Source organism: Entelurus aequoreus, linkage group LG08 (assembly GCF_033978785.1).
Source record: "Entelurus aequoreus isolate RoL-2023_Sb linkage group LG08, RoL_Eaeq_v1.1, whole genome shotgun sequence".
NCBI classification, from domain to species: domain Eukaryota; kingdom Metazoa; phylum Chordata; class Actinopteri; order Syngnathiformes; family Syngnathidae; genus Entelurus; species Entelurus aequoreus.
Window position 1 is genome coordinate 46,208,947 of NC_084738.1, and position 19,577 is coordinate 46,228,523.

Below are 19,577 nucleotides of genomic sequence, written 5' to 3' on the forward strand. Positions count from 1 at the left end.
TTGGGCAGTTCATAAGTGCTTCTCTTTGGGGTTGTTTCGGATGTGGACTCTCACAAAACATTTGCCCTTGTGTTTAATGCTCTGAATTGTTCACCAATACTTCCCAAACAAAAGCGCTGACTTGATTTTTACTGCAGTAAGTGCTTTTTGTTGGGGTAGTGTTCTTGACCACTAATGTAATACTTTCACAGGGACAAATTGTCGATAATTATAATACAAAATTGTTGAAAATATCCCCTTGAAATCACCTCAAATAGAGACGCTGATGCTTGGGCAGTCCATAAGTGCTTCTCTTTGGGGTTGTTTCGGGTGTGGACTCTCACAAAACATTTGCCCTTGTGTTTAATGCTCTGAATTGTTCACCAATACTTCCCAAACAAAAGCGCTGACTTGATTTTTACTGCAGTAAGTGCTTTTTGTTGGGGTAGTGTTCTTGAGTTTTATCAAGAAAATAACCCACAGTCCACGTCTGTTTCATTGACCCAACCTGAGCATTGACTTGATGTTCAGAAAGAGTAAGTGCTTCTTGTTGGGGCAGTTGTACAGACACAATCTACATGACCACTAATGTAATACTTTCAAAGTGACAAATTGTCGATACTTGTAATTGAAAATTGTTGGAAACGTCACCTTGAAATCACCTCAAACAGAGACGCTGATGCTTCATAAGTTCATAAGTGCTTCTCTTTGGGGTTGTTTCGGGTGTGGACTCTCACAAAACATTTGCCCTTGTTTTTAATGCTCTGAATTGTTCACCAATACTTCCCAAAAAAAAACGCTGACTTGATTTTTACTGCAGTAAGTGCTTTTTTTGGGGGTAGTGCTCTTGACCGCTAATGTAATACTTTCAAAGGGACAAATTGTCGATAATTATAAAAAAAAATGTTGGAAATATCCCCTTGAAATCACCTCAAATAGAGACGCTGATTGTTGGGCAGTCCGTAAGTGCTTCTCTTTGGGGTTGTTTCGGGTGTGGACTCTCACAACTTATGCGATTGTGTTTAATGCTCTGGATTGTTCACCAATACTTCCCAAACAAAGGCGCTGACTTGTTTTTTACTGCAGTAAGTGCTTCTTGTTGGGGTAGTGTTCTTGAGTATGTCATCAAGATAATAACCGGTCCTCAGTCCACGTCTGTTTCATTGAACCAACCTGAGCATTGACTTGATGTTCAGAAACAGTAAGTGCTTCTTGTTGGGGCAGTCGTACAGACACAATCTACATGACCACTAATGTAATACTTTCAAAGGGATAAATTGTCGATAAATGTAATGAAAAATTGTTCGAAATATTCCCTCGAAATCACCTCAAATAGAGACGCTGATGCTTGGGCAGTCCATAAGTGCTTCTCTTTGGGGTTGTTTCGGGGGTGGACTCTCACAAAACATTTGCCCTTGTGTTTACTGCTCTGCATTGTTCACCAATACTTCCCAAACAAAAGCGCTGACTTGATTTTTACTGCAGTAAGTGCTTCTTGTTGGGGTAGTGTTCTTGAGTACCTCATCAAGAAAATAACCAGTCCTCAGTCCATGTCTGTTTCATTGACCCAACCTGAGCATTGACTTGATGTTCAGAAACAGTAAGTGCTTCTTGTTGGGGCAGTCGTACAGACACAATCTACATGACCACTAATGTAATACTTTCAAAGTGTTAAATTGTCGATACTTGTAATTGAAAATTGTTGGAAATATCCCCTTGAAATCACCTCAAATAGAGACGCTGATGCTTGGGCAGTCCATAAGTGCTTCTCTTTGGGGTTGTTTCGGGTGTGGACTCTTACAAAACATTTGCCCTTGTGTTTAATGCTCTGAATTGTTCACCAATACTTCCCAAACAAAGGCGCTGACTAGAATTTTACTGCAGTAAGTGCTTCTTGTTAGGGTAGTGTTCTTGAGTACCTTATCAAGAAAATAACCCACAGTCCACGTCTGTTTCATTGACCCAACCTGAGCATTGACTTGATGTTCAGAAACAGTAAGTGCTTCTTGTTGGGGCAGTCGTACAGACACAATCTACATGACCACTAATGTAAAACTTTCAAAGGGACAAAATGTCGATACTCGTAATTGAAAATTTTTGGAAACGTCACCTTGAAGTCACCTCAAATAGAGACGCTGATGCTTGGGCAGTCCATAAGTGCTTCTCTTTTGGGTTGTTTCGGGTGTGGACTCTTACAACTTATGCAATTGTGTTTAATGCTCTGAATTGTTCACCAAAACTTCCCAAAAAAAAGCGCTGACTTGATTTTTACTGCAGTAAGTGCTTCTTGTTAGGGTAGTGTTCTTGAGTATGTCATCAAGATAATAACCGGTCCTCAGTCCACGTCTGTTTCATTGACCCAACCTGAGTATTGACTTGATATTCAGAAGCAGTAAGTGTGTCTTGTTGGGGCAGTCGTACAGACACAATCTACATGACCACTAATGTAATACTTTCAAAGGGATAAATTGTCGATAAATGTAATGAAAAATTGTTCGAAATATTCCCTTGAAATCACCTCAAATAGAGACGCTGATGCTTGGGCAGTCCATAAGTGCTTCTCTTTGGGGTTGTTTCGGGTGTGGACTCTTACAAAACATTTGCCCTTGTGTTTAATGCTCTGAATTGTTCACCAATACTTCCCAAACAAAAGCGCTGACTTGATTTTTACTGCAGTAAGTGCTTCTTGTTGGGGTAGTGTTCTTGAGTATGTCATCAAGATAATAACCGGTCCTCAGTCCACGTCTGTTTCATTGACCCAACCTGTGCATTGACTTGTTGTTCAGAAACAGTAAGTGCTTCTTGTTGGGGTAGTCGTACAGACATATTCTACATGACCACTAATGTAATACTTTCAAAATTATACTGCTAATGCAAATCTGGCCAGAGCAGCTCGGTGGAAATGTGTCTATTCATAGGAAAACAACCACATTTTCATCGGTCGTTAACACCCGGGAATTACCTATAGAATTGATGGTTGTTGTCCAAAAATGGAGAAGGGGGATGTAGAAAATTTTAGACCATTCCAAACCAATTGAAACTACTTGACAAAGAAGGTGGAGTCAAGTTTAAATGGAAAAAACATATTTAAAAGGACATTTGTTCCACTCGGTAGCACTTCGCCGTCTCACAAGACAGAAGTAAGAGGGAGGACTCATCCATGCGCTTATGGGAAATAAATGGACGACTCCCAGTCCTCGTCTGTTTCATTGACTCAACCTGAGCATTGACTTGATGTTCAGCAACGGTAAGTGCTTCTTGTTGGGGTATTTGGACATACATATTCTGCATGAACACTGATGTTTTTCAACTGACTGCTGAAAAACTTTAGAGACAGTTTATTGATACCTGAAATTATTTTTGATCTGTCTTGATTTCAGACAAGCAAAATGTGATGGTTTGCCAGTCAGACTACCTAAACATCAGCACTGACTTGTCTTTGTATAGAGTAAGTACTATTTGTTGGGGTAACCTTGTTGAATTAATAAATTCCTATTAACTTTGTTTTGAACATCACATTAAAATCCCCTTAAATAGACACTGATACTTTGGTAATTCATAAGTGTTTCTCTTCGGGGTAGTTTTTGTTGTGGACTCACATAAGTTATATGCCCTTGTGTTTAATGCTCTACATGACCAATACTTCCCAAACAAAGGCGCTGACTAGAATTTTACTGCAGTAAGTGCTTTTTGTTGGGGTAGTGTTCTTGAGTACCTTATCAAGAATATAACCCACAGTCCACATCTGTTTCATTGACCAAACCTGAGCATTGACTTGATGTTCAGAAACAGTAAGTGCTTCTTGTTGGGGCAGTCGTACAGACACAATCTACATGACCACTAATGTAATACCTTCAAAGTGACAAATTGTTGATACTTGTAATTGAAAATTGTTAGAAACGTCACCTTGAAATCACCTCAAACAGAGACGCTGATGCTTGGGCAGTTCATAAGTGCTTCTCTTTGGGGTTGTTTCGGGTGTGGACTCTCACAAAACATTTGCCCTTGTGTTTAATGCTCTGAATTGTTCACCAATACTTCCCAAACAAAGGCGCTGACTTGATTTTTACTGCAGTAAGTGCTTTTTGTTGGGGTAGTGTTCTTGATGACCTCATCAAGAAAATAACCAGTCCTCAGTCCACGTCTGTTTCATTGACCCAACCTGAGCATTGACTTGATGTTCAGAAACAGTAAGTGCTTCTTGTTGGGGCAGTCGTACAGACACAATCTACATGACCATTAATGTAAAACTTTCAAAGGGACAAAATGTCGATACTCGTAATTGAACATTTTTGGAAACGTCACCTTGAAATCACCTCAAATAGAGACGCTGATGCTTGGGCAGTCCATAAGTGCTTCTCTTTGGGGTTGTTTCGGGTGTGGACTCTTACAACTTATGCAATTGTGTTTAATGCTCTGAATTGTTCACCAATACTTCCCAAACAAAAGCGCTGACTTTATTTTTACTGCAGTAAGTGCTTCTTGTTGGGGTAGTGTTCTTGAGTATGTCATCAAGATAATAACCGGTCCTCAGTCCACGTCTGTTTCATTGAACCAACCTGAGCATTGACTTGAAGTTCAGAAACAGTAAGTGCTTCTTGTTGGGGCAGTCGTACAGACACAATCTACATGACCACTAATGTAATACTTTCAAAGGGATAAATTGTCGATAAATGTAATGAAAAATTGTTCGAAATATTCCCTTGAAATCACCTCAAATAGAGACGCTGATGCTTGGGCAGTCCATAAGTGCTTCTCTTTGGGGTTGTTTCGGGTGTGGACTCCCACAAAACATTTGCCCTTGTGTTTAATGCTCTGAATTGTTCACCAATACTTCCCAAACAAAAGCGCTGACTTGATTTTTACTGCAGTAAGTGCTTCTTGTTGGGGTAGTGTTCTTGAGTACCTCATCAAGAAAATAACCAGTCCTCAGTCAGTCTGTTTCATTGACCCAACCTGAGCATTGACTTGATGTTCAGAAACAGTAAGTGCTTCTTGTTGGGGCAGTCGTACAGACACAATCTACATGACCATTAATGTAAAACTTTCAAAGGGACAAAATGTCGATACTCGTAATTGAACATTTTTGGAAACGTCACCTTGAAATCACCTCAAATAGAGACGCTGATGCTTGGGCAGTCCATAAGTGCTTCTCTTTGGGGTTGTTTCGGGTGTGGACTCTTACAACTTATGCAATTGTGTTTAATGCTCTGAATTGTTCACCAATACTTCCCAAACAAAAGCGCTGACTTGATTTTTACTGCAGTAAGTGCTTCTTGTTGGGGTAGTGTTCTTGAGTATGTCATCAAGATAATAACCGGTCCTCAGTCCACGTCTGTTTCATTGACCCAACCTGTGCATTGACTTGTTGTTCAGAAACAGTAAGTGCTTCTTGTTGGGGTAGTCGTACAGACATATTCTACATGACCACTAATGTAATACTTTCAAAATTATACTGCTAATGCAAATCTGGCCAGAGCAGCTCGGTGGAAATGTGTCTATTCATAGGAAAACAACCACATTTTCATCGGTCGTTAACACCCGGGAATTACCTATAGAATTGATGGTTGTTGTCCAAAAATGGAGAAGGGGGATGTAGAAAATTTTAGACCATTCCAAACCAATTGAAACTACTTGACAAAGAAGGTGGAGTCAAGTTTAAATGGAAAAAACATATTTAAAAGGACATTTGTTCCACTCGGTAGCACTTCGCCGTCTCACAAGACAGAAGTAAGAGGGAGGACTCATCCATGCGCTTATGGGAAATAAATGGACGACTCCCAGTCCTCGTCTGTTTCATTGACTCAACCTGAGCATTGACTTGATGTTCAGCAACGGTAAGTGCTTCTTGTTGGGGTATTTGGACATACATATTCTGCATGAACACTGATGTTTTTCAACTGACTGCTGAAAAACTTTAGAGACAGTTTATTGATACCTGAAATTATTTTTGATCCGTCTTGATTTCAGACAAGCAAAATGTGATGGTTTGCCAGTCAGACTACCTAAACATCAGCACTGACTTGTCTTTGTATAGAGTAAGTACTATTTGTTGGGGTAACCTTGTTGAATTAATAAATTCCTATTAACTTTGTTTTGAACATCACATTAAAATCCCCTTAAATAGACACTGATACTTTGGTAATTCATAAGTGTTTCTCTTCGGGGTACTTTTTGTTGTGGACTCACATAAGTTATATGCCCTTGTGTTTAATGCTCTGAATTGTTCACCAATACTTCCCAAACAAAAGCGCTGACTTGATTTTTACTGCAGTAAGTGCTTCTTGTTGGGGTAGTGTTCTTGAGTATGTCATCAAGATAATAACCGGTCCTCAGTCCACGTCTGTTTCATTGAACCAACCTGAGCATTGACTTGATGTTCAGAAACAGTAAGTGCTTCTTGTTGGGGCAGTCGTACAGACACAAGCTACATGACCATTAATGTAAAACTTTCAAAGGGACAAAATGTCGATACTCGTAATTGAACATTTTTGGAAACGTCACCTTGAAATCACCTCAAATAGAGACGCTGATGCTTGGGCAGTCCATAAGTGCTTCTCTTTGGGGTTGTTTCGGGTGTGGACTCTTACAACTTATGCAATTGTGTTTAATGCTCTGAATTGTTCACCAATACTTCCCAAAAAAAAGCGCTGCCTTGATTTTTACTGCAGTAAGTGCTTCTTGTTGGGGGAGTGTTCTTGAGTATGTTATCAAGATAATAACCGGTCCTCAGTCCACGTCTGTTTCATTGACCCAACCTGAGCATTGACTTCATGTTCAGAAACAGTAAGTGCTTCTTGTTGGGGCAGTCGTACAGACACAATCTACATGACCACTAATGTAATACTTTCAAAAGGACAAATTGTTGATGATTATAATAAAAAATAGTTGGAAATATCCCCTTGAAATCACCTCAAAAAGAGACGCTGATGCTTGGGCAGTTCATAAGTGCTTCTCTTTGGGGTTGTTTCGGGTGTGGACTCTCACAAAACATTTGCCCTTGTGTTTAATGCTCTGAATTGTTCAGCAATACTTCCCAAACAAAAGCGCTGACTTGATTTTTACTGCAGTAAGTACTTTTTGTTGGGGTAGTGTTCTTGAGTACCTCATCAAGAAAATAACCCACAGTCCACGTCTGTTTAATTGACCCAACCTGAGCATTGACTTGATGTTCAGAAAGAGTAAGTGCTTCTTGTTGGGGCAGTCGTACAGACACAATCTACATGACCACTAATGTAATACTTTCAAAGTGAAAAATTGTCGATACTTGTAATTGAAAATTGTTGGAAACGTCACCTTGAAATCACCTCAAACAGAGACGCTGATGCTTGGGCAGTTCATAAGTGCTTCTCTTTGGGGTTGTTTCGGATGTGGACTCTCACAAAACATTTGCCCTTGTGTTTAATGCTCTGAATTGTTCACCAATACTTCCCAAACAAAAGCGCTGACTTGATTTTTACTGCAGTAAGTGCTTTTTGTTGGGGTAGTGTTCTTGACCACTAATGTAATACTTTCACAGGGACAAATTGTCGATAATTATAATACAAAATTGTTGAAAATATCCCCTTGAAATCACCTCAAATAGAGACGCTGATGCTTGGGCAGTCCATAAGTGCTTCTCTTTGGGGTTGTTTCGGGTGTGGACTCTTACAACTTATGCAATTGTGTTTAATGCTCTGAATTGTTCACCAATACTTCCCAAACAAAAGCGCTGCCTTGATTTTTACTGCAGTAAGTGCTTCTTGTTGGGGTAGTGTTCTTGAGTATGTCATCAAGATAATAACCGGTCCTCAGTCCACGTCTGTTTCATTGACCCAACCTGTGCATTGACTTGTTGTTCAGAAACAGTAAGTGCTTCTTGTTGGGGTAGTCGTACAGACACAATCTACATGACCACTAATGTAATGCCTTCAAAGTGACAAATTTTTGATTACGTCACCTTGAAATCCCCTCAAACAGAGACGCTGATGCTTGGGCAGTTCATAAGTGCTTCTCTTTGGGGTTGTTTCGGGTGTGGACTCTCACAAAACTGTTAACGTGTGTTGTTCTCCAATGAACATTTTACGACAGTTCTATGTTTCCCTTTACGGCTATTCATGCTTCAGGCGGGGCAGTGGGGGCTGCTGGGATATGGCATGTTATGGAGGGAACTATGTTGACATGTCGGCTGCCTCAGTGTCGGAATAAAACTCAATATACTTAATATACGTTGTGTCTACTAAGTCTATATCAACATTGGTAGCAGAGGATGGTTTGAAGATGGCTGCGAACTACAGAGTACCGCCGAAGTTTGACGAAACCAGGCCGTATGAATGTTGGAAAAATGAAGTTAACATATGGGCACGAGTTACCGAACTCGACAAGAAGAAGCAGGCGCTTGCTGTGGCTTTGGGTCTGGAAGGACGAGCCAAGGATATCGCTATGGAGATACCAGCAGACGACTTGGACAAAGACACTGGTATGGCGACATTACTAGCAAAACTGGACGGTGTGTTTCAGCAAGAAGAAAAGGACCGCGCGTACGAAGCGTATTCCCAGTTTGATCGTTTAATGAAAGACAGTTCCGTTTCAATGGCAGACTACATAATTGACTTTGAGCAGCGATACAACCGAATTAAAAAGTACGACATGGCGCTTCCAGATGCTGTGTTAGCCTTCAAGTTGTTGGACACGGCCTGCCTCGATGAGAAAAACAGACAACTTGCACTAACGGCGTGCCCCGACCTAAAGTTTGCGTCCATGAAGTCGGCACTCAAGCGGATTTTTGGAGCGAAAACGGCGCCAGGTTTGTCGCACGGGATTCAACTAAACCAAGATGCAGCTTTCTTCACTGAACAACGACAACGACAAGGACAGGGAAGACGGAACACGTTTCAACAGAAGAGTGAAAGGACACCGTTGCCGGGCACCAACCCATTGGATAAGTTCGGTAAGCGTTCAAGATGTGCCGTTTGTCAAAGCACATTTCATTGGGCCAAGGACTGTCCTTACAAGAAGAACGAACAAGTAAGACTAACAGAAGACGAAAATGTAGAAGAAGTTAACATAACGTTGTTGACAAATGACCCTATGTCTGACGCTGAGATTTTCATAACTGAATCCCTGGGATCAGCCATCATAGACACGGCATGCACTCGTACAGTATGTGGGGAGAAATGGCTTGACAGTTATGTTAGTTGTCTCAGTCAAGAGCAGACAGACAAAATGATGAGGACAGAAAACACCAGTTCAAGACCATTTCGTTTTGGAGATGGCAACTTAGTATATTCCACCAGAAAAGTGAAACTACCTGCCAAAATAGGACAAACAAAATGTCACATTGAGACAGAAGTGGTCAACGCTGACATTCCACTGCTGCTGAGTAAGTCCTCACTGAAGAAGGCAGGAACTGTTTTAGATATGGAGAATGACAGAGCAGTGATGTTTAAACAGCAGATTCCTCTTGAGTTCACCAGCTCAGGACACTACTGTGTGGACATAAGAGACAAAAACAGCACAACACAGCAAATGAAAGATGACGTGATACTTGCAGCGACAGCTGAAGATGAAGTCCTGACAGTGACAGAAAACATGTCTTCAGCCGAAAAGCGCAAAATCCTTCTCAAGCTACACAAACAGTTTGGCCACGCATCTGCAGACAGGCTGCAGAGGCTAATTCAAAGCTCGGGTAATAAAGACAAGGACTGCCTCACTATTTTGCAACAAATAGTGCATGATTGTGACATATGTCAGAGATACAGCAAAGCGAAGCCGAGGCCAGCTGTTGGTCTGCCTCTAGCTACAGAATATAATGAGACGGTGGCGGTGGACCTGCATGAGTTGGAGCCAGGAGTGTGGTATCTACATGTGATCGACCAATTCACCCGGTTCAGTGCAGGAAGCATTGTGAAGACAAAGAAGGCCTCTGAAATGGTCAACGCCCTCATCCACACATGGATAAGTGTTCACGGCCCTCCTCGTATTTTGTACAGCGACAACGGTGGAGAGTTCAATAATGAAGAGTTTCGTGACATGGCCGAAAACTTCAACATCGAGACGAGGACAACAGCAGGATACAGTCCCTGGAGCAACGGGCTGTTGGAGAGACACAATCAGACTCTCACCGACATCCTACTGAAGGTGAAACGGGAAAATGGATGTGACTGGCACACTGCCCTAGACTGGGCTCTTATGGCTAAGAACTGTATGCACAGTGTTCATGGTTATAGCCCACATCAACTGGTATTTGGTCAAAACCCTAACCTTCCCTCTGTATTAATTGATAAACTACCTGCACTCGAAGGCACTACTGTTAGTGCAAGGGTAGGACAACACATATCAGCGTTGCATGCTTCTAGGAAGGCTTTCACTGAAGCTGAATGTTCAGAGAGAATAAGGAGAGCGTTACGTAAGCAGCTCAGATCCACAGATGAAAAATATGAGACAGGAGACAAGGTCTATTACAAACGAGCTGACAGTACAGAGTGGAAGGGACCAGGGGTAGTTATTGGTCAGGATGGGGCTGTTGTATTTGTAAGACATGGTGGTATCCTTGTTAGAGTACATCACTTGAGGCTTAATAAGTTACACACAACTGCTCAAAGTGAGGTTCTCGATGACACAAACAGTGAGATAATTGTACAGAATCAAGCAGCAGACAGTGAAAACACAGATGTAGTGAACAGAGCCACAGGTGGCTCATTCAGTACACAAAACACAGATGCTGATAACGAACAGGAAAGTGACAGAGAGTCCAATGCAGGAGAGGGAGCTCATTCGTTAGTGACTCATAATGATGTAATTCAAACTCAAATGGAGCACAATGTCTATAATGATAACCCTGTTATTCCTGTGTCCAGTGTCAAGGTAAAAGCGGGACATACTGTAACCTTTATGAAAAGTGATGAAAGTGTTCTATGTAAAGCAAAAGTCCTAGGTAGAGCAGGCAAAGCCACAGGAGGTTATAAAAATTGGTATAACCTGCAATTTATTGAAAATGATGGGAGTCATGGTCAAAAAGAAGCTGTTGATCTGTCACGTGTGAATAGTCTCAGCATTGAGTCCGATTCAGAAGTCATGGATGCTGATGTACTTATAACAAAAGACATATCATTTGATGAAGCTAAACAAATAGAGATTGAAAACTGGAACAATAATAATGTTTTTGAAGAAGTTGAAGATACAGGCCAAAGATGTGTTTCCACCCGTTGGGTCTGTAGTCTAAAAGAAACTGAGAACGGTATTGTGCCTAAAGCTAGACTTGTAGCCAGGGGTTTTGAAGAGTTCAATATCCAACAGTTGCAAAAAGATTCACCAACCTGTGCTTCTGAATCCCTGAGGTTATTGCTAGCAGTGATTAGCCAAAATCAGTGGAAGGTCCATTCTATGGACATTAAATCTGCCTTTTTGCAAGGCATGGAGTTATCAAGGGACATTCATGTTCACCCCCCCCCCCCAGAAGCAAACAGTAAAGGGGTGCTATGGAAACTTAAGAAATGTGTATATGGTCTTGCTGATGCATCACTTTATTGGTATAATAGAGTGAAAGAAATAATGCTGAGCACAAGTGGTAAAGTGTCACAAGTGGATCCTGCAGTCTTTTATTGGTTGGATGAACAATGCAAAGTTAAAGGGGTACTTGCATGTCATGTGGATGATTTTCTCTGGGCAGGTTCACAAAACTTTGTAACTGATGTGATTCCTCGACTGAAGTGTGCGTTCCGTGTGGGACGTGAGGAACATGATAATTTCTGCTATGTAGGAATGGACATTGCCACTGTAAATGGTGTAATTGAGATGAATCAGCAGGGCTATATTGACAACATGCAACCCATAAACATGCAGCCAGCACGTGCTATACAGAGAGATTCAGCTCTTAGTGAAACGGAAAGAGAGCAGCTGAGATCAAAAATAGGACAAATTCTTTGGGTTGCAAAACAAACTAGACCTGATGTTATGTTTGACGCTTGTATTTTGGCATCTATTCTGAAAAATGCTACTGTGCAGTCCATTCATGATGCAAATAAGGTGATTCGTAAACTTAAAGCAGGAAAGGTTACTCTGAAATTTCAACATTTGGGTAATAATGATGCTTTGAACTTGACTGTTTTCAGTGATGCCTCGCTGGGAAACTTGCCTGATGGAGGTACTCAAGGAGGGACATTGATCACTCTCATGGGGGAAAACGGGAAGTTTTCTCCTCTCTGTTGGCAATCTAAGAGGATCAGGCGTGTGGTGCGGAGCACCCTTGCGGGAGAGACACTCGCTATGTCGGATGGAATAGACAATGCTATTTTCCTTTCTACTCTTTTTTCGGAGCTCACTACTGGGACCACCAAATTAAATGCTCCCACGTTGGTCTGTGTGACTGACAATCACTCTCTTTATGATGCCCTTAAGTCCACTAAACAGGTCACAGAGAAGAGACTTCGGTTGGATATAAGCGGGATCAAGGAGCTCATTCAGAGTAAAACAATCAAAAAGGTGCTCTGGTCAGTGACAAAAGCCCAACTAGCTGACTGTCTGACGAAAAAGGGGGCATCATCCCTAGTGCTCTTGAAAGCACTATGTGAAGGACTGTGGAATCCACCCTAATTGGAATTCACCCTAATTGTTGTTTAAAAAAAAAAAAAAAAAAAAAAAACACAGGCGAGAATGCTGATTGTATTTTGTTATTTTCTTGAATGTTTTTCAATTGCCTTTTCCCTTGTTGCACTTGGCTTTTGTTTTTCTTATTTTAAAGAAAGAAGAGGGAGATTGTTAACGTGTGTTGTTCTCCAATGAACATTTTACGACAGTTCTATGTTTCCCTTTACGGCTATTCATGCTTCAGGCGGGGCAGTGGGGGCTGCTGGGATATGGCATGTTATGGAGGGAACTATGTTGACATGTCGGCTGCCTCAGTGTCGGAATAAAACTCAATATACTTAATATACGTTGTGTCTACTAAGTCTATATCAACAAAAACATTTGCCCTTTTGTTTAATGCTCTGAATTGTTCAGCAATACTTCCCAAACAAAAGCGCTGACTTGATTTTTACTGCAGTAAGTACTTTTTGTTGGGGTAGTGTTCTTGAATACCTCATCAAGAAAATAACCCACAGTCCACGTCTGTTTAATTGACCCAACCTGAGCATTGACTTGATGTTCAGAAAGAGTAAGTGCTTCTTGTTGGGGCAGTCGTACAGACACAATCTACATGACCACTAATGTAATACTTTCAAAGTGAAAAATTGTCGATACTTGTAATTGAAAATTGTTGGAAACGTCACCTTGAAATCACCTCAAACAGAGACGCTGATGCTTGGGCAGTTCATAAGTGCTTCTCTTTGGGGTTGTTTCGGATGTGGACTCTCACAAAACATTTGCCCTTGTGTTTAATGCTCTGAATTGTTCACCAATACTTCCCAAACAAAAGCGCTGACTTGATTTTTACTGCAGTAAGTGCTTTTTGTTGGGGTAGTGTTCTTGACCACTAATGTAATACTTTCACAGGGACAAATTGTCGATAATTATAATAAAAAATTGTTGAAAATATCCCCTTGAAATCACCTCAAATAGAGACGCTGATGCTTGGGCAGTCCATAAGTGCTTCTCTTTGGGGTTGTTTCGGGTGTGGACTCTCACAAAACATTTGCCCTTGTGTTTAATGCTCTGAATTGTTCACCAATACTTCCCAAACAAAAGCGCTGACTTGATTTTTACTGCAGTAAGTGCTTTTTGTTGGGGTAGTGTTCTTGAGTTTTATCAAGAAAATAACCCACAGTCCACGTCTGTTTCATTGACCCAACCTGAGCATTGACTTGATGTTCAGAAAGAGTAAGTGCTTCTTGTTGGGGCAGTTGTACAGACACAATCTACATGACCACTAATGTAATACTTTCAAAGTGACAAATTGTCGATACTTGTAATTGAAAATTGTTGGAAACGTCACCTTGAAATCACCTCAAACAGAGACGCTGATGCTTCATAAGTTCATAAGTGCTTCTCTTTGGGGTTGTTTCGGGTGTGGACTCTCACAAAACATTTGCCCTTGTTTTTAATGCTCTGAATTGTTCACCAATACTTCCCAAAAAAAAACGCTGACTTGATTTTTACTGCAGTAAGTGCTTTTTTTGGGGGTAGTGCTCTTGACCGCTAATGTAATACTTTCAAAGGGACAAATTGTCGATAATTATAAAAAAAAATGTTGGAAATATCCCCTTGAAATCACCTCAAATAGAGACGCTGATTGTTGGGCAGTCCGTAAGTGCTTCTCTTTGGGGTTGTTTCGGGTGTGGACTCTCACAACTTATGCGATTGTGTTTAATGCTCTGAATTGTTCACCAATACTTCCCAAACAAAGGCGCTGACTTGTTTTTTACTGCAGTAAGTGCTTCTTGTTGGGGTAGTGTTCTTGAGTATGTCATCAAGATAATAACCGGTCCTCAGTCCACGTCTGTTTCATTGAACCAACCTGAGCATTGACTTGATGTTCAGAAACAGTAAGTGCTTCTTGTTGGGGCAGTCGTACAGACACAATCTACATGACCACTAATGTAATACTTTCAAAGGGATAAATTGTCGATAAATGTAATGAAAAATTGTTCGAAATATTCCCTCGAAATCACCTCAAATAGAGACGCTGATGCTTGGGCAGTCCATAAGTGCTTCTCTTTGGGGTTGTTTCGGGGGTGGACTCTCACAAAACATTTGCCCTTGTGTTTACTGCTCTGCATTGTTCACCAATACTTCCCAAACAAAAGCGCTGACTTGATTTTTACTGCAGTAAGTGCTTCTTGTTGGGGTAGTGTTCTTGAGTACCTCATCAAGAAAATAACCAGTCCTCAGTCCACGTCTGTTTCATTGACCCAACCTGAGCATTGACTTGATGTTCAGAAACAGTAAGTGCTTCTTGTTGGGGCAGTCGTACAGACACAATCTACATGACCACTAATGTAATACTTTCAAAGTGTTAAATTGTCGATACTTGTAATTGAAAATTGTTGGAAATATCCCCTTGAAATCACCTCAAATAGAGACGCTGATGCTTGGGCAGTCCATAAGTGCTTCTCTTTGGGGTTGTTTCGGGTGTGGACTCTTACAAAACATTTGCCCTTGTGTTTAATGCTCTGAATTGTTCACCAATACTTCCCAAACAAAAGCACTGACTTGATTTTTACTGCAGTAAGTGCTTCTTGTTAGGGTAGTGTTCTTGAGTACCTTATCAAGAAAATAACCCACAGTCCACGTCTGTTTCATTGACCCAACCTGAGCATTGACTTGATGTTCAGAAACAGTAAGTGCTTCTTGTTGGGGCAGTCGTACAGACACAATCTACATGACCACTAATGTAATACTTTCAAAGTGACAAATTGTCGATACTTGTAATTGAAAATTGTTGGAAATATCCCCTTGAAATCACCTCAAATAGAGACGCTGATGCTTGGGCAGTCCATAAGTGCTTCTCTTTGGGGTTGTTTCGGGTGTGGACTCTTACAAAACATTTGCCCTTGTGTTTAATGCTCTGAATTGTTCACCAATACTTCCCAAACAAAAGCACTGACTTGATTTTTACTGCAGTAAGTGCTTCTTGTTGGGGTAGTGTTCTTGAGTACCTTATCAAGAAAATAACCCACAGTCCACGTCTGTTTCATTGACCCAACCTGAGCATTGACTTGATGTTCAGAAACAGTAAGTGCTTCTTGTTGGGGCAGTCGTACAGACACAATCTACATGACCACTAATGTAAAACTTTCAAAGGGACAAAATGTCGATACTCGTAATTGAAAATTTTTGGAAACGTCACCTTGAAGTCACCTCAAATAGAGACGCTGATGCTTGGGCAGTCCATAAGTGCTTCTCTTTTGGGTTGTTTCGGGTGTGGACTCTTACAACTTATGCAATTGTGTTTAATGCTCTGAATTGTTCACCAAAACTTCCCAAAAAAAAGCGCTGACTTGATTTTTACTGCAGTAAGGGCTTCTTGTTAGGGTAGTGTTCTTGAGTATGTCATCAAGATAATAACCGGTCCTCAGTCCACGTCTGTTTCATTGACCCAACCTGAGTATTGACTTGATATTCAGAAGCAGTAAGTGTGTCTTGTTGGGGCAGTCGTACAGACACAATCTACATGACCACTAATGTAATACTCTCAAAATGACAATTTCTACCTATTTCTTCTCCTAACTGGGCCTTTCTCATCATCTTCTGCTCTATGAAACAAGCATTTCGTCTCCCTTAGCCCTTTTCCCCCCCTCTTCTCTTCTTTTTCTTTCCCTTTCTTTCTGTTCTTTCCTTTCTTTCTCCGTCTTCTCTACTTAGAGCCATCCTCATCCAGCACTCTGTGTGATCCCACCCCATTCTGGCCAGTTTCTTTCTGTTGTTCCCACATTTTTGTACAATTGATTCCCTCAGTTTTAATACCTACTTTGAGGCGTTCTGTAAATTCATGTTTTGAGATCCAATCATCGAGAAATTTCAAAAAGTCTGGATTTGTTTTTTCTACTGCTTTCCAGTCTTTGCATTTTAACTCGTCTTTTGGACTAACCTTCGGTTTACTCGTACCTTTTCCCATTTTGAGAATTTAGAGTAATCCCTCGTCCCCTACAGAGCCGAATTCATAAGGATTACTTTTGTCTTTGTTGCAAGATAGTGGTTTAATCTATTATTGTGGTACACGTCGCTTCTACTGGAGGTTGTCCACAAGTGGAGGTGTCTTGCCTAGAGCTTCCACAATATGCATGTGGGCGATCACTCCCACACACTCTCACGTTCACACCTTTCACACTTGTTTTACAGAATTTTCAGTTTTCGCGGACTCCGCCGTCCTTCAGAATATTGGCCTTGTTTTACGGAATTTTCAGTTTTCGCTGACTCCGCCGTCCTTCAGAATATTGGCCTTTTACCTGTTAGAGCCTAGGATTTACAGGGTTTGTCTATGCGTCGTAACCCTCAGTCACACACTTTTTCCCTTGTAATTCAAAACATACTCACTGAACTCAATCAATCAATCAATGTTTATTTATATAGCCCTAAATCACAAGTGTCTCAAAGGGCTGCACAAGCCACAATGACATCCTGGGTACAGAGCCCACATACAACAACAACTCTGCGTTTCCCCCCTTGTCCTCGGACTCTTGTCAATCCTCAGATCCCAACCGGAGAGAAGAAAACCAGTTCACTCACCCTGCCGGAATCGTCAGATGTGTTGGTATCCGGCTCGAAGGACCAAGAAGATTTCAGGTTTAAGCACCGAACTATCTATTAAACAGAACAAGAAGCAAAGAATCAAGCAGAGACAGATTTAAATTTTGTTCATGAGAAGAACGCCTGGCGCTGCACACTCAGTTAAAGTCTCCCACCATGCTCTGAGGTACAGCCCCCGCACCCCCCATTTTATTCAGGAGTTTCCTAGTTACATCGCTGAAGCTGCTTCTAAAGGGAGGGGTCACATATTATGCAAGCAGCTCCAGTAGACACAATACCAGGGGCAGTATGAACAATGATTTATTATATATATTAACCATATATATATATATATATATATATATATATATATATATATATATATATATATATATATATATATATATATATATATATATATATATATATATATATAATAATCAAACAATACAAATAAACAATAGAATGGAGTGTGAACTAGATCCAAAAGTGTATGTGGTGTTAGGCTATGTGTGTAGTTAGCTGAAGTGTGTGTTACCAAGTGTTGAACGAGAGATGAGGAAGTCCAGGGGAGAGAGAAGTCCGAGTCCAATGCGGGGGAAGTCAAGGATCGAGGGAGGCAGTCAGAGTCCAGAGGGAGATCCGGGGAACAGTGAGGCGCACAGCTCACTATCGAGATGACGGAGGGTATGTACAGTAGACTATATTCCGGCCCCTGATGGCGGGTTCAGCAGGCTTATGTAGGCAGCTCCTTCATTACAGGCAGGTGTGCCGATTGCCGGTAAATGATTGCAGCTGGTGGCAGCTGCAGGGCGGAGACGCGCGCAGCGCGTCCCTGGATGTGCGCCGCGGCCGTGGGCGTGTCCCGAGGTGCGTTCATTAGGACGGACAGATGAGGGCGCATTGGAATGCGCCCTGGCCGTGACAAATACGTGATTATTCAGAATGGAAATGTGCTGAGCATCGTGATTTCGCCCTGTCTCTGCTTGTCTGCGTTGAGGTACTTGAGGTCCGTCCTTGGCTGTTAGCAGGCTGAAAGACACAAACAGCTGCGGCGAGGCAACTCCTAACTTGCAGTGGAAGATAACATGTTATGTGCCTTTAAGCATAAGGGTTGTGTGATAACTTATATATAATTATTTTAACAATCTATTTTTTAATGAATCAATAAATGAAATGCAATTATCTTTTTAACTTTTATAATAATTTATGTAATGTACTTTATATTACACATGGATTATTATCCGGGTTACACACAAAATATATGCCATTGTGTTTAATGCTCTAAATTGTTCACCAATACTTCCCAAACAAAAGCTGAAAGGGGAGGTTTGAGTGTCCTTTTGCTTTAGCTAATCTAATGCTTTTGTAGGGAGCATACTGTACAATGCAGATTCATAAGATACAATTAAACAAATTTTACCTGTCACAACGGCAATTGCCAACAGACTTGGAGCCAAATTTGTTCGATTTAGGGGATGTTTACAACATGACGGTGCCAATACCTCTTAGTAGTCCAATCAACCTATCCCCAGGTGCATATCTTTGGAGGTGGGAGGAAGCCGGAGTACCCGTAGGGAACCCACGCAGTCACGGGGAGAACATGCAAACTCCACACGAAAGATACAGAGCGCAGGATCGAACTCAGGACCTTCGTATTGTGAGGCAGACGCACTGACCCCTCCTCCACCGTGCTGCCCTCAAGTGTTATTATTCTGATTTTTTTTTTATATTCATTTGACTGCACTAGTTTAAAGTGTATCTGCTTTCTAGCTGTGGAACAACAGAAATATTGATACTCACTGGAGTTAGTGTCTGCCTAAGTGTGACTGATCCATGATAAAATAATTAACAGGGAAACATTACACTGATCAAGTAATAGTGCCACCATTTATAGTGATTACACTTGTGATCAACCATTTATATGGAATCAAGAAGCTTAGAACAGAAAACCAATATCAGTAGTCTCCATAATGAATGAAAAGGAAAAAAATTGGTAATCTATTTAGGAATCAAATTGATACGGACAAACGTAATCAGTGATCATTATAGGTACTTAAACCTAAGCATGTGGTATTATTGGCTGTGACAGCATCCGAATCTTCAGCTGACGAGTTATACACATTCAACATCAGAGTTAGAGTCCTGGTCCTGGTTGTAAAAGAAATACAATAAGTAAATATTCAATGTAAGCATGAACACCAAATAAAATGTAACAACTGTGGCAAGGAGGCATACTTGCCAACCTTGAGACCTCCAATATCGGAAGGTGGGGGGTAGAGGTGGGGGTGGGGGGCGTTGTTGGGGGCGTGGTTATTTACAGCTAGAATTCACCAACTCGAGTATTTCATATATATATATATATATATATATATATATATATATATATATATATATATATATATATATATATATATATATATATATATATATATATATATATATACATTTAT

The 19,577-nt window shown here is 41.0% G+C and overlaps 1 protein-coding gene across 1 annotated transcript; it reads left to right on the plus strand.

Annotated features, from left to right (window-relative positions):
• Positions 1-8,091: 8,091 nt before the first annotated feature.
• LOC133655951 (uncharacterized) lies at positions 8,092-12,770 on the plus strand. Its single transcript, XM_062056614.1, has 2 exons — positions 8,092-10,098; positions 12,072-12,770. Exons 1-2 carry the CDS (start codon positions 8,239-8,241, stop codon positions 12,072-12,074), a joined length of 1,863 nt encoding a protein of 620 aa, XP_061912598.1. The 5' UTR covers positions 8,092-8,238; the 3' UTR covers positions 12,075-12,770.
• The last annotated feature ends 6,807 nt before the right edge of the window (positions 12,771-19,577 follow it).

What these genes read in the sequence shown, in the direction of transcription:
- LOC133655951 (XM_062056614.1), top strand. Translation starts at nt 8,239, where the DNA reads ATGGCTGCGAACTACAGAGTACCGCCGAAGTTTGACGAAACCAGGCCG.